General features: G+C 38.7%; 1 protein-coding gene across 1 annotated transcript in view; it reads right to left on the bottom strand.

Annotated features, from left to right (window-relative positions):
- TTN (titin) overlaps positions 1 to 13061 on the bottom strand; it is a 277391-nt gene that overhangs the window by 172481 nt on the left and 91849 nt on the right. The window contains exons 86-103 of the mRNA XM_060409682.1: positions 12765 to 13052; positions 11210 to 11491; positions 10481 to 10759; positions 9650 to 9931; positions 9264 to 9542; positions 8277 to 8564; positions 7888 to 8166; positions 7496 to 7774; positions 7128 to 7406; positions 6113 to 6400; positions 5689 to 5976; positions 4864 to 5154; positions 2858 to 3145; positions 2044 to 2136; positions 1638 to 1923; positions 676 to 859; positions 383 to 472; positions 22 to 289 (exon numbers count right to left, since the gene is read on the bottom strand). Coding sequence (XP_060265665.1) covers positions 22 to 289; positions 383 to 472; positions 676 to 859; positions 1638 to 1923; positions 2044 to 2136; positions 2858 to 3145; positions 4864 to 5154; positions 5689 to 5976; positions 6113 to 6400; positions 7128 to 7406; positions 7496 to 7774; positions 7888 to 8166; positions 8277 to 8564; positions 9264 to 9542; positions 9650 to 9931; positions 10481 to 10759; positions 11210 to 11491; positions 12765 to 13052 — 4611 coding nt within the window. The remainder of the gene's footprint in view (positions 1 to 21; positions 290 to 382; positions 473 to 675; positions 860 to 1637; positions 1924 to 2043; positions 2137 to 2857; positions 3146 to 4863; positions 5155 to 5688; positions 5977 to 6112; positions 6401 to 7127; positions 7407 to 7495; positions 7775 to 7887; positions 8167 to 8276; positions 8565 to 9263; positions 9543 to 9649; positions 9932 to 10480; positions 10760 to 11209; positions 11492 to 12764; positions 13053 to 13061) is intronic.

Here is a 13061-nt window from a genome sequence, read left to right as displayed (position 1 = left end):
AATAAATTTCTTTTTACTTACCAATTACAGTTAGTTTAGCACTAGCAATGTGTGGACCACACACCAATCTGTAATTGCCCTGATCTTTAAGTTGACAGTTTTTGACTCTGAGTGTATGTCGATCACCATCAATGCTTATTTCAAACTTATCACTGGGTTCCAGTTTTTCAGTCCCTTTGTACCATGAAAGCTTGATTTCTGGATAATTAATCTTAATGTCAATTTCAAACACAGCATCATTATCTTTCAAAACTGTCTGATTTTCAATGTCCTTGATCAGAGTGACAGGCTAGGAGAATAAAAAATTAAAATGCATTAGTCACTCCTTCCCTTGTAATTTCCAATAATTTGTTCATTTTGTGATCAGCATGATTCATTTTACCTCTGTCTGTGACAGCCTTTGCTGAATAAATGATACAAGTTCCTCAAATTCCTTCTCTTCCTTCTCTGACTTCTCGATTTCTTCAATTTCCTAAGGAGAAAGAAAGTAGAATTATTACATATGGAAAAGATTTTGAATTAGAAGATGGATGATTATATTCAGCTTCCATTCTTGATGGTGCTTAGGTTATATTAGGATATTATACAACTGTAGGGTCTGGAAATTCAAAAGGCATAAGCTAGATGTTTCAAGTGTGAATTTTTAGAGTTTATACTATACACAAAAGAGCATACCAATCTGTGTGTCTCTTCTCCTTGACTTTCCTTTAGCAGTTCAAATGCTTGAAGAAGACCCCGGAAATCAGTGATTCCATACATGCGGGCATATTTTTCATATTCTTTTGGATCAACATTTTTGAGAAGTTCCATGATATCAATTTCCTCTTCTTCTCCAGCTCCTTTCTTTAAGACTGGAGTCCTAAATGAAATAAGAAATCAACATGAATTACCTCTCTTCTACTTATTCTGAATTGTCTATCATCATTCAAAGATTATAAATAGAATTAAATTTTTTTCACAAAGTTATAGTTCTGTGTTCTTTATTTAACAACTACTAGTTTTACCATGTTAAACAAACAAACAAAACTGTGAAACAAACAAACAAAAAATGTGGGTTTGGAGACGGAGTGGATTAAGATTGGACCATAGTGCCAAGTACAGGGACTGATCAAAGAGTTTAAGAAAGGAAAGAAAACAAGTATTTTTGTAAATTTTACAACAAAAGAGGCTACTGAAAGAATAAGGAAAAATGATAACAATCATGGAAAATATTAATACAGAACACATATACATCATGGGAAATGTGTAGAAATTAAATGTTGATTGATTAATCATGATGAAACATAACTGGTATTGATATTACTGGTAATTATGAAAAATGTTTAAAACAGTTGATCTAGAAAGCCATTCAGAGTAAGGAAAATTACATGTAGAGCCAAAAATTTTATGTCTAGACACAGATTTATCTATATGCCATTTCCTTTGTTCAAAGTTTTAGTAAAAATTTACTTCATTCTCAAAGCTTTCTGATGATTAGTTAGAAATTGACATTAAGGTACCACTAACTTCCACTCAAATTCTATATATTTCTTCATCTGTTAAAATGTCTATGTGCTTATTTTCTTTCCCAATCTGAATCTTGGAGGGGACAGTCCACGAAGGGAATATTACCAAAACCGATGTTTCATGGAACTTACTTTTTCAGCATTGCTCTAAGATCTCCTTCAATTTTCTCTTGTTTCTTCCTTTCATCCACCTGTAGATTAACATTACTTTCAATTTCACCATGCTTATTAAATGCAACACATCGGTATAAGCCAGAATCAGTTTTTGTGGTGTCTCTAATTTCCAGTTTTGCTTCATCGCCTTTTTGGTGGATCAGTATTCGACCTCCTTGGTTCAGCTGTCTCCATTTGCCTTTTGTCCACTTAACATTTGGAATTGGGTCACCTCCCACTTTTGCAATGAATGTTGCAGTGGTTTCTAAGGAACAATGAAAACAATTCAATAAAAATTTAATCTTCCAAAACCAGTTTTTCTGAAATTAAATCGGTAGTAAAATGTACAAGATAGATGAAGATGTACTTTTCACGAAGTACTTACTTTCTACAACTCTGATACTCTGAGGTTCTGATACGAAGAAGAGTTTTCCATCTACTGCTGCTTTCTTAGCCGCTGGGACGGCAGCTGGTTTGTCTAAAAAAAACACATGTACATGTTTTGTTATCACCATTACCTTAAAATTGCAATAAATAATTTTCTTTGAAAAGCAGACTTTAAGAGTTTGGTAATGTCACAAATATTACGAACTCTATATGAGTGGACTGCAGAAGATAATGCAATTTCACAGACATTCATAACCAGTTACAGCTACGGCAAGCAGACTGAACTACAATCACATCAACAGCATCAAGTTTTATACCTCTAGACTTGGTTTCATTACATAGATTTCCTTTAGGGATATAATATCAGGCTATCTGACATTATTAGTTAGCATTGCAACTTGACATGAATTTGAACAAACTCTGGGAGACAGTGGAAGACAAAGCAGCCTGGTGTGCAGCAGTCCATGGAGTTGCAAAGAGTTGGACGTGACTTAATGACTTAAAAATAACAACAACAAGTCAGGCTACCTTATGTCACATTATTAAACAGGATCATTTCTGGAACTCCATTTAGTTATGTTTTTGGATATGGTGGAAAAAAGTGTCAAGAAATGTGATGGTGAGCTTGGGTACTTTCAGAAAATTCATATGGAAATTACTGTCATGACATGATCTAGTATTTCAACTACAGGGAAGAGGCTATAAATGCAAATGAGCAATAACTGATGTTTCTAAAAATCTAATTTCATTCTTGAATTGTAATCGGCAAACATAAGCAGTTACTCTGAACAGTAGTGTCAAGAAATCTGTACCTTTAATGGTCACTTTTGATTTGGAAGTGTCACTTCCAGCCACATTGGAAGCTTTGCACATGTAATCTCCTGCATCTGCTTTAGTCACATCCTTCAGTTCCAGCACCGCAGTCCCATTAGCAAAGCTGAAGCTGCATCTGTCCGAGGGCTTTATTTCTCTGCCAGCCTTCAACCACTGGATCCTGATGGGTTCTGATCCCCAGACATGGCAGCTGAGTTGTACAAATTCTCCTTCACTTGCTGTTACTGGGATAAGGTGCTGATCAAACACAGGTGGCTTCTTAGGTTCTAGAATTAAAAAAGGTATTTTCATGAGAAACATAAAAACAAAACAGTATTAAATTCCAGAAAAGAATGTTTTGCCTCTAACAGGTAGCACTGATTGCTATAGAATTGAATCACATGCCTTTATTTCTGAAAACACTGGTTACACGTGTTGGATTTTAAAAACAGAAAAAGGTTTAAAAACAAGCAAAGAACAGATGCCATGCTGCCCATGAATTACCCAAGTGACTGTGTCCTGATTAAGCACTACGAACACCGCACCGGCAGTTACTATAAACTTCAGTGTCACATAGTCTGCTACTGATTCTCTCAAACTTGCGTGCCGCTGTATTTTCACTGAACCCTAAAATCTAAGAGCCTGTTGGAGAATTCTGCTCATGATATGTAATGCTTGCCATCTTTTGGGAAAGAATGCCAACACTTGAGTAATCCATGAACCCACATATTAATATGTGATTTTCCTTGATGTTCAGATTTAGTTATTATATGTAGCTACAGTAGCATTTAAAAACCCAATCTTTGCCCAAAGGAGTGAGGAGTTGAAGCTCAGTGCTCAAGTGAAAACCAATGAAGACGACATCAGTAACATGATAGGAAGGCTTTGTACAGCTCAGTGCTATGTAATGATTTTACTGAACGGTTCTGAGACCTACATTTAAGAAGAATAAGGCAACATTTATGATCGCACAGATGAAAACTTCTGATGCCTTACTCTTTAAAATTCTATGTATTAAAAAGCCTCAGAATTCTATAGAAAGTATTTATCTATCTACTCAGTGGCAAAACCATCATGAATGTAAATCATGAATAAAAGCCACCACTAAGCACATATTCTTCATCTTACTAAATGTGTTTAAATGCCTTTAAGTCCTATTAAGTGAATGATAAAATCTGAATTACAAGTTAATTCAATGATATTACCTTATTAGTAATATTAATCTATTGATGACATTAGCCTATTGTCTGGGCACCCTGAAATGGCCAGCTAGATGGTCAGAGTTGGTAATTAACTCCCAGCTGTTCAATGAAGTTAGATTGCAAAGTGATTTTGATGAACTGCCTCATAATCATCTGGATGAAGCCATTACAGTTAGAAGATCAGATTGAAACAATCTCCTTAAACAATACAGTCTATTTCTTTGCCTCAAGCTATGACTGTATATTTGTAATGATATACATCTTTCTACCCATTTTTTCTCTTAAATTTCATCCTTTTGCATGAGATTAATATTCACTTACAGGATAAAAGCTTTGGGCAATATATGTCAGACATAATGCTTTAGAAATATCCTTAGGAAAGAGAATGCTTCAGAATGTGATAGACTTCATAATAAGCAAAGCTAATACAGTATTCAATGATGAAAATTTTTCAAAATTTAAAAACAAGTGTGCTTCATAAAAATTTGTGTGTCACTTATGCATGAATTTCAGAGTAGCCTTAGACTTCTAACTACTGACAACATTTTGGGATGTGATTTACAAGCTAAGATATATAGTCTATAATATGACACCTACTTTGCTGGGCCATGTAATTAAATTACAAATAATACATATATATATATATATATATCTTAGTAAACATAAGTGAGATTGTAGCAAGCCAATTAAATAATACATATCTGGAATCCAGAAGTAGGTTGAGATGTCAGAAGAAACACACATGGCTGTCTAATGGGCAGTAAGGAAACACGCATCATGCTGGGGCAGTCAAGGAGACTCACCTTTGATGATGATCGAAGATGTACACAGAGCAGAGCCTGCATCATTCGACACTTTGCACGTGTACAAACCGGCATCGTCCATGCCTGCCCTCTTGATTTGCAGCAGAAGTGTGTTGTTCTTGAATGTGATTTCACAGTTAGACGTTGGATGGATCTCTATGTTATTTTTGTACCAAGCAACAGAGATGGGTTGGGAACCAGCAACACGGCCCTCAAGTTTGAAAGAATTCCCTTCTGTTTCTTCTACTGTCTCTGAGAGTTTTTTCGTGAAACTTGGTGGGATCAGCCGCTCTGTAAGAAAGTTCAAGGACATATGAAGTAGAATCCAGAAGTAGGTTATTAATAGGAGGCTTTTCAAGAGAGAGAAGCCATATTTTAAGTTCAAAATCAATGCTGACCAACTAAATACAGCATATTAGTGTAATGTTCCTAAATATTTTGCCTCCCTCCACAAGTTTATTGTATTTATTTTTAAATTAAAAAAATTTACTTTATATCAGAATATAGCAGATTAACAATTTTGTATGTTTCAGTTTTAATAAGTTTATTTTAAACTGTTCTCTGATTTATGGGATGGATGATAACAATAACTTATGGCCAGTTACAGAACCAGATATTTGTAAAAAGTAAAATGAGAGGGAGAGAAACTTTAGAGAAATGCAGATTTTAAAAGATTATTTTTTTCTCTAGAGAAACTTATTTCTTCTGAAACATCTTTTTTTTTTTTGATGTCAGTGGTTTAAAAATGCCCTAAATGAAAAAGAAATCCTAAATATTATCTGTTCTAACAAAACTGCACACTTAGGCTATGATATGCAAAGATACCTTTTATATTGAGCTGAGCTGTAGAGGAGTCCCTCCCCACTTCATTGACAGCATAGCAGGTGTACTGTCCAGAGTCTCCTTTGTCCACTTTTAGGATGGTCAGGTGGGCACTGTTTTCCACATAACTAATCTGGTAGTTTCCACCACTTCGGATCTCTCTGTTGTCTTTAGCCCAGGCGACCTTTATCGGCTGTGTCCCAGTCACGTGGCACTCAAAGTCCGCACTCTCTCCCACCACAGCATCCACAGGGGCCAGAGGGATGTCAAAGAAGGGGGGGTTCTTCCCCTCTGGGAGGACAGCAGAAAGACAAGGTTTCAGGCTCCATACCTGACCATCCTCGGTCACGCAGATCGTCCTCCTCTAATTTCAAATTTGGTTCTAACAATTTTACTTACAAAAACAGAAGCTTAGGAATTCACGCACCTGTGAGAATGAGTCTGGCACTGGAAGAAGCCGATCCTATAGGATTTGTAGCTGTGCAAGAATACTGGCCTGCAAAACTCCGGTCGGTCTGAAAAATGTTTAGAGTGGCCACATTATCTAAAAACGATGCTTGTAAGTTGGGGCTGTCTTTCACCGGCCTGCCATCTTTAAACCAAGACACTGAGATAGGTTCTGATCCACTGATGGCGCACTCAAAAACAACTGGCAGCCCAACTGTTTCCTGAATGTCTCGCAACTGTCGAGAAAACGATGGTGGAAGCTTTTGCTCTGTAGGAAGAGAATTAAAGTAATGAATACTTCTGGACAATTTGAATTTACTGAATATTCTTCTTGCAATTATTGTTACCTAGATAATGGAATTTCTAGAAAAATATCAGGATATCAGGAGGTATTCACAACTCTTGAATTAACTTGGATTCAGGGAAAAGCAGGGAAATTTTTGGAGCAAAAGTTTTAATTTGATGGCATGCTCATGCATGGTACGGAGAAGGGAATGGCAACCCACTCCAGTATTCTTGCCTGGAGAATCCCAGGGACAGAGGAGCCTGGTGGACTACAGTTCGTGGGGTTGCAAAGAGTCAGACACGACTGAGTGACTGACACTGATGCATGGCAGGTATAAAAATATGTAAGCCAATAGAAAAACTGATTAGTTTAAGGTATATTTCTGGCATGTAGCAGATTCTCTTCCTTTTTAAGACTGCCTTCCAGCAATCTGAATGAGACACTCAGGGAATAGGGATTTAAAAGTGTGGTTATTTGTTTTTCTTAAAGATTCAATTATAGAGGCAAATGATGGCATGAGCCTTCTAACTGAAGATTTAGTCATTTTATTTCTCTCTGTAAAGGTGATCGAAAAAGGTACTCTGCTAATTTGTAGGTAGAACTACTTAAGCAGAAAACTTTGCATTTAGAAAGATTTTCCCAAAAAGAAAACCCTCACCAGATATTTTAAAAGAAACACATTCATTCACTTTAAAAATATTGCAATCACCTTGAACAGTCAGGAAAGTTGATGAAGAAACTTCTCCCACACTGTTTTCAGCTCTGCAGATATATTCTCCGCTGTCATTACTATCAACCTGGTTGAAAACCAGTGTAGCAACGTTGTTCCTAAAATGCATCTTGTAGGTAGCCGTAGGTCTCAATTTTGTATCTCCTTTAAACCAGGACACTGCAATTTCAGGGGTGCCACCAAGCTGGCATTGTAAAGAGGCAGAATCTCCAACAGTCACCTTCACAGGCTCCAACTGCTTGACAAAATATGGTGGTTCTACAGCCAAGAGAGAGAATCAGTCATGAAGGAGGCATGCCATGATGGCTATATGTATGCAAAGATGGGAAAGTGCAATCACAACGAACCTAGTATCAGGATCTGTGCTGAACAGGAGTCTTTTCCAGAAGTGTTCTCAATGTAACAGTTGTACTGTCCTGCGTCCTCCACTGTGCTGCTTGGGATTTCCAGGATCGCAGATTTTTCAGTTGTGGTTATGTTACACCTCTGAGATGGAGTTACGTTTATGCCATTTTTCTTCCATGTCACGGAAATGGGAGGAGTTCCAGTGAATGTACCCTCTAGGATCAGAGGTTTTCCTTTCTCTATGCTGTAATCATTGAGCTTCTTTACAAATCTGGCTGGGGCTATAGCAGACAAATAGAAAATATGATATCAAACACATATACACATAGATATGGGGATATCTAGTACTTCACCTATGTTAACTGTAAAAATGCAGAATAGCAGTCAAACAAACCTTTTACGTAGAGATGCGTTGTACAAGAAACTTTGCCAGCTTCATTAGTAACGATGCAGGTATACTCCCCGCTCTGTGATGTATCTACATCAAACAACTCCAGTTCAGCAACTGAATCCTCCAAAGACACATTACATCTGTCCCCTGGTACTAGTTCAGTGCTGCCCTTGAACCAGCTAACACTGAAAGGGGGTGTTCCTTTTACAATGCTTGTGAAGGTTACGTTGGTTCCAGTTAAAACATCCATGGGGTCAGGTTTCTGAACAAAAGATGGTGGTTCTAAACAAAAAAGCACATATCAGAAAAAGGTTAACAATTTTGAATTTTGATTATAAAAATGTTTAATGCATAATGAAATATAATTATATTTTACTGTATTTTTGACTGACCTCTCACAGTCAAAGGAGCACTGCACTCATCAGAACCGGCCACATTAGTAGCTATACACGTGTAGTTGCCAGCATCTGATTCTTCCAGCATGTTCACAGTTAAAGCACATGTGTTATCCGTCAGGGTGGTCTGGTATTTCCTTCCAATGCTAATCTCGTTTCCTTCATGGAACCAGGAGACAGAGATTGGAGGTGATCCATAGACTTTACACTCCATTACCACCGAGGAACCAGACAGACCATTTGTCTCTTTCAATCTTCTTGTGAATGAAGGAGGAACAGTTCGGTCTGAATGTGATAAAAATCAAACAAACAAGGGACCTCAGTTATAAAATGATTTGAAGAGAGAATTATTGTCTTTTTGATGGAATATTCCTAGATCCATCTGGCTCTTTTCTGGGGGTATCAAAGAACTGCCTGAGGCTTCACACAATGGAAAGCCTTGAGAATCAATGGGCAAGATGTACTAGTTGACTTAGGAATTTTGGTCTCTCTTTGCTGTGTATCATTATGTGGAGAATTATTCCACCATAACTGACAGTAGAAAACCATAGTATCCTTATTCCTTACTCAGGAATTAAGTTTTATTCCTACCACCCTGAATCGTGGTAATTCCTCCAAGAGACAGGAACAGAACTTTGGGGCTTGCTTTTCTCCTATCTCTATAATGAGATGGCTGGATGGCATCGTTGATTCAATTGACATGAGTTTGAGGAAGCTCTGGGAGATAGTGAATGACAGGGAAGCCTGGCATGCAGGAGATAGTGAATGACAGGGAAGCCGGGCATGCTACAATCCATGGGGCTGCAAAGAGTCAGACATGGCTCAGCAACTGAACAACAACAGAATAGGCAGATTACCTCTAATTTTGCTGTCACAGAATGTGAGACTCATGTCACACAGTAGAATATGGAGCTTCTCATACACATATATGTAAAGCAGGAACTATACTACAATAACACTGAAACAAAAACCCAACCAACCAACCTGAAACTTGCACTGAGGCCGTGCAGCTGTCTTTGCCCACAGGATTCTGCACCTCAAAACTGTACACCCCACTGTCACTGGGGGCCGCATTAATGATCTTAAGGCCAGACACTTTGTTGAAGAAGCTGATTTTGTATTTGTTGTCGCTTGTCAGCTCTTTTCCATCCTTAAACCACCTGGTCGTGAGCTCGGGGGTGCCGGTGACCGAGCACTCCAAAGTGCACGTGTCTCCTGTGGCCACTTTTATGGATCCCGGCTTTTCCACAATTGCTGCAGGCTCTGGAATGAGATATAAGTTGCATTCAAGTGTTAAAATCCCATGGAAAAACTAAAGAAGACACAGGTACTGGTAAGTGTATTCATGATGACATTCTCTCTGCACTAACCGAGGATGGACACCGTGGCAAAACACTCTTGCATTCCGGCATCGTTTTTGATCTGACAGGTGTATTTCCCAGCGTTGGCTGTTTCTGCTCTTGAAAACTGTAGGGTTGCAGTGTTTTCTGAATAAGAGATCCATATGTTGTCACTTTCTCTGACGATCTCCCCCTTGTCTTTGAACCACACCACGGAAATGGGCTCAGCGCCTTCAAGAGTAGCCTGAAGCTGAACTTCTTCACCAACGATGGTAGAAACATCACTGGGCTTTGTCACAAATCTTGGTGGTGCTGATGAAAAGGGGGCAAAAAAAAAAAAAAGATTTAAAAGGTGTGGGGCTAAGAGTATTTCCCTCAAAGCCATCAATGCCAGGAATCAAACTAGTGATCACGCACTCTTTCCATTTCTTAAAGAGGCATTTCTGGTGAGTGGGAGCAAGAATGCATCAGAATTTTGTACTTTTCTGGCCTTGCCATAAGGCTTGTGGGATCTCAATCTCCTGACCAGGGACTGAATCCTGGGCCACCAAGTGAAAGTGTCGTGTCCTAACCACTAGACCACCAGGGAACCCTCCTAGGGTTTGTGTTAAGCAGAAGGAGTTGAAGACCTTTGTCTGTCTAGCTTTCTAATCCAATCAAAATCTATTGGGAAAACTGTTTAAAAGGGTACTTAGTAGGATTTGAAATGCACACTGAACATAAAAAGATTTAGGAAGTGAGAAAGGGGGAAAGTAGAAGGCACACTAGAGGAAAAGCATGGAGCAAGAGCTGAGAGGTCAACAGAGTATTAAAGTTAGAAGGAAAATACCAGTAAGCACAAGAGGCTGAAGTGACTCTAACCTTTCAGAGTGATGGAACCAACACAGGTGTCACTCCCCACATCATTCGTGGCTTTACACTGATACTCCCCAATGTCCGCAGCATCGACGCTCAGAATGTGAATACTCGTCAGGAAGTTCTCAGACATGATCTTGTACTTCTTGCCACTTCTAAGTTCTCTCTTGTCTTTATGCCATGAAACTTGGAATGGGGGAGTGCCCTGAAGCTCACATTCAAGGTGAACATCAGCTCCTTTCAGTGTTTCAATGGGATGAGGCTTTTTGCGGAAAATGGGTGGTTCTAAAGTTGGAAGAAAATCAAGTTAGAAAGAAAGGGAAATTAGGCTGTATTCTCTAAGTATGTATTTACAAGTAAAAATCAGTTGTCTATTCCAACATAGAGAGAGAGTATCACATCTAATTTTCTATTATATCCTTTAAAACTTTTAGAACCTCAATGGAGAGTCCAACAGGGAATTGAGAGGACAGCTAGGATGTGCAAGACATAAAAGATGGGTAAGTGCTACTCTCCCAGTTTGTCCCAGACAGCTAGTGGGAAGCTGCTGTATAGCACAGGGAACTCAACTAGGTGCTCTGGGATGACCTAGAGGGGTGGGATGGGGAATGGGGCTCAAGAAGGAGGGGATATTTGTATACTTATAGCTGATTCACACTGTTGTGCAGCAGAAACAAACACGACATTGTAAAGCAATTATATCCCAATTTACAAGACAGAGAGATAAGAGCTGACCTTTAACTTTCAAGGAGGTGGTGCTGCTTGCACTGCCGGCGGCATTGGAGGCCTCACAGGTGTAATCTCCACTGTCTTCCACACTAAGCCCGTGCATTTCCAACACTGCCACTGAGTCCACGAACGACATTCGGAATTTACTGCTCTCTTGAATTTCAGTCTCCCCCTTGTACCATAAAACTTTGATTTCTGGAGACCCTCCTATTTTACATTCGTATCTTGTAGATTCATCTTGTTTCACGATTCTTGAAGGTTCTAGCTTCTTAATGAACCTGGGCGGTTCTATGGAAGCAAGAAAGAAAACACAAGGGAAGAGATGGGAAAGACACGTATAATTCAGGATGAAGGGAAAACTCAAACAGAGAGGTCTTTAGCGCTGGAAAACATATTTACTTGCTACAGTTCAAGAAAGAATAGGTAGGTGAAATCTAAATCCTCAAGTAAAATGCGTTTACTTTTGTAAGGACCCACATCAAATATTATTGCAAAAGGAAGGAAGAAGAGACATTAATCCTTGTGCAATCCTCCTACCAGCAAAAGAATCACTTCTTTGTGCAAGATCAGAGGCAGAGTGTGTATCTGTTGGTGAAAGCATTCTATGGTTTACAGGGATTAAGAGCATCTGATTACTTTCTTGTATGTGAATCAGTACAGGTCTGTCATTTCCTATGGGTGCAGAGATATCAGTTATGTGCCAGGAAGAGTCAGAGTAGCAAAACTGGCTCAGATATCTTAATATTTTAAAGTGCTATTTTCTCCTATAGGACTTTAATAGATATTTCTTCAACCTCTATGAAAGCCCTTTGAAGTGGGGAGAGCAATACTTTCTTCATTAACTGAATCAGCAAATTCAAGTTTAGGGAGATAAAATAATTAGCAATATGTCACAGGGCACATGGGCTGCTGAATATGACTCTATTTAAATTTCAAGTTATTTATAAACTATCACCACAAAAAGTCTTTAAAAATGCTCTCATGAGTTAGACCAGCAGCTCACTGAGTTAATTTCTGACCACAGCAGACAGGAATTGTTTTTGCTACATTGAGACATGGTTGCCTTCCATGATGTAAGATATTAATGTACTCTCCAGTCCCCTGACTTCCACTATTATTTAAGTGAGGCTAACAGAAGAGAAGAATTTGACACAATCTGACTCTTCTTGAAGGGCTTTACAGTTTGAGGTGAGGAACAAAACCATTAATTTACAAACTACTGTGGAAAAATATATCATTCGAGACAACTTCCTTTTATTGTCCAAAGATAGTTTCTTTCAAACTTGGATTATCTTACAATTCTGTGAAAAGTTCCTGTTCTCTCTCTAGTCTCTATTTTCAGCCATTGTACATGGGCCCTCAGTCCATGATTGACCAGTTTTTTAAATATATATATATATAATTTTTTAATTAAAAACTTGCTCCCATTTAGAAGACCCTAGATTTGCTGAATCACTTCCAATTCCCAAACCCTAGTCCTAAACACATCTTTCAAGTACACACTTCCTCCTATCGTGTCAGAAGTTGAAATGAGCCCTCACTACTTCGCTCCAACAAGTACCTTGCACACCCAGATGAGCAGAACAAGAGTCTTTTCCGGCGACATTGCTTGCATAGCAGGTGTACTGCCCAGCATCGCCTTTGCCTATTTTGAGAACCGTCAGAGTGGCAGTATTTTCAACCAAAGTCATCTTGTAGTTGCCTCCAGGACGAATCTCTCGGTTATCTTTAGCCCAAGTGATTTTGATTGGTGCAGTTCCAGTTACATGACATTTGAAAGAACCACTTTCTCCAAGAGCCAGGTCTACTGACACAGGCTTGAGGTCAAAGAAAGGAGGTACTTCATGCTCTGGAAAGA

The sequence above is a fragment of the Ovis aries genome, chromosome 2 (genome assembly GCF_016772045.2).
Source record: "Ovis aries strain OAR_USU_Benz2616 breed Rambouillet chromosome 2, ARS-UI_Ramb_v3.0, whole genome shotgun sequence".
NCBI lineage: Eukaryota > Metazoa > Chordata > Mammalia > Artiodactyla > Bovidae > Ovis > Ovis aries.
The sequence above is the reverse complement of the archived record's forward strand: the minus strand, read 5'-3'. Positions and strand labels throughout refer to the sequence as shown.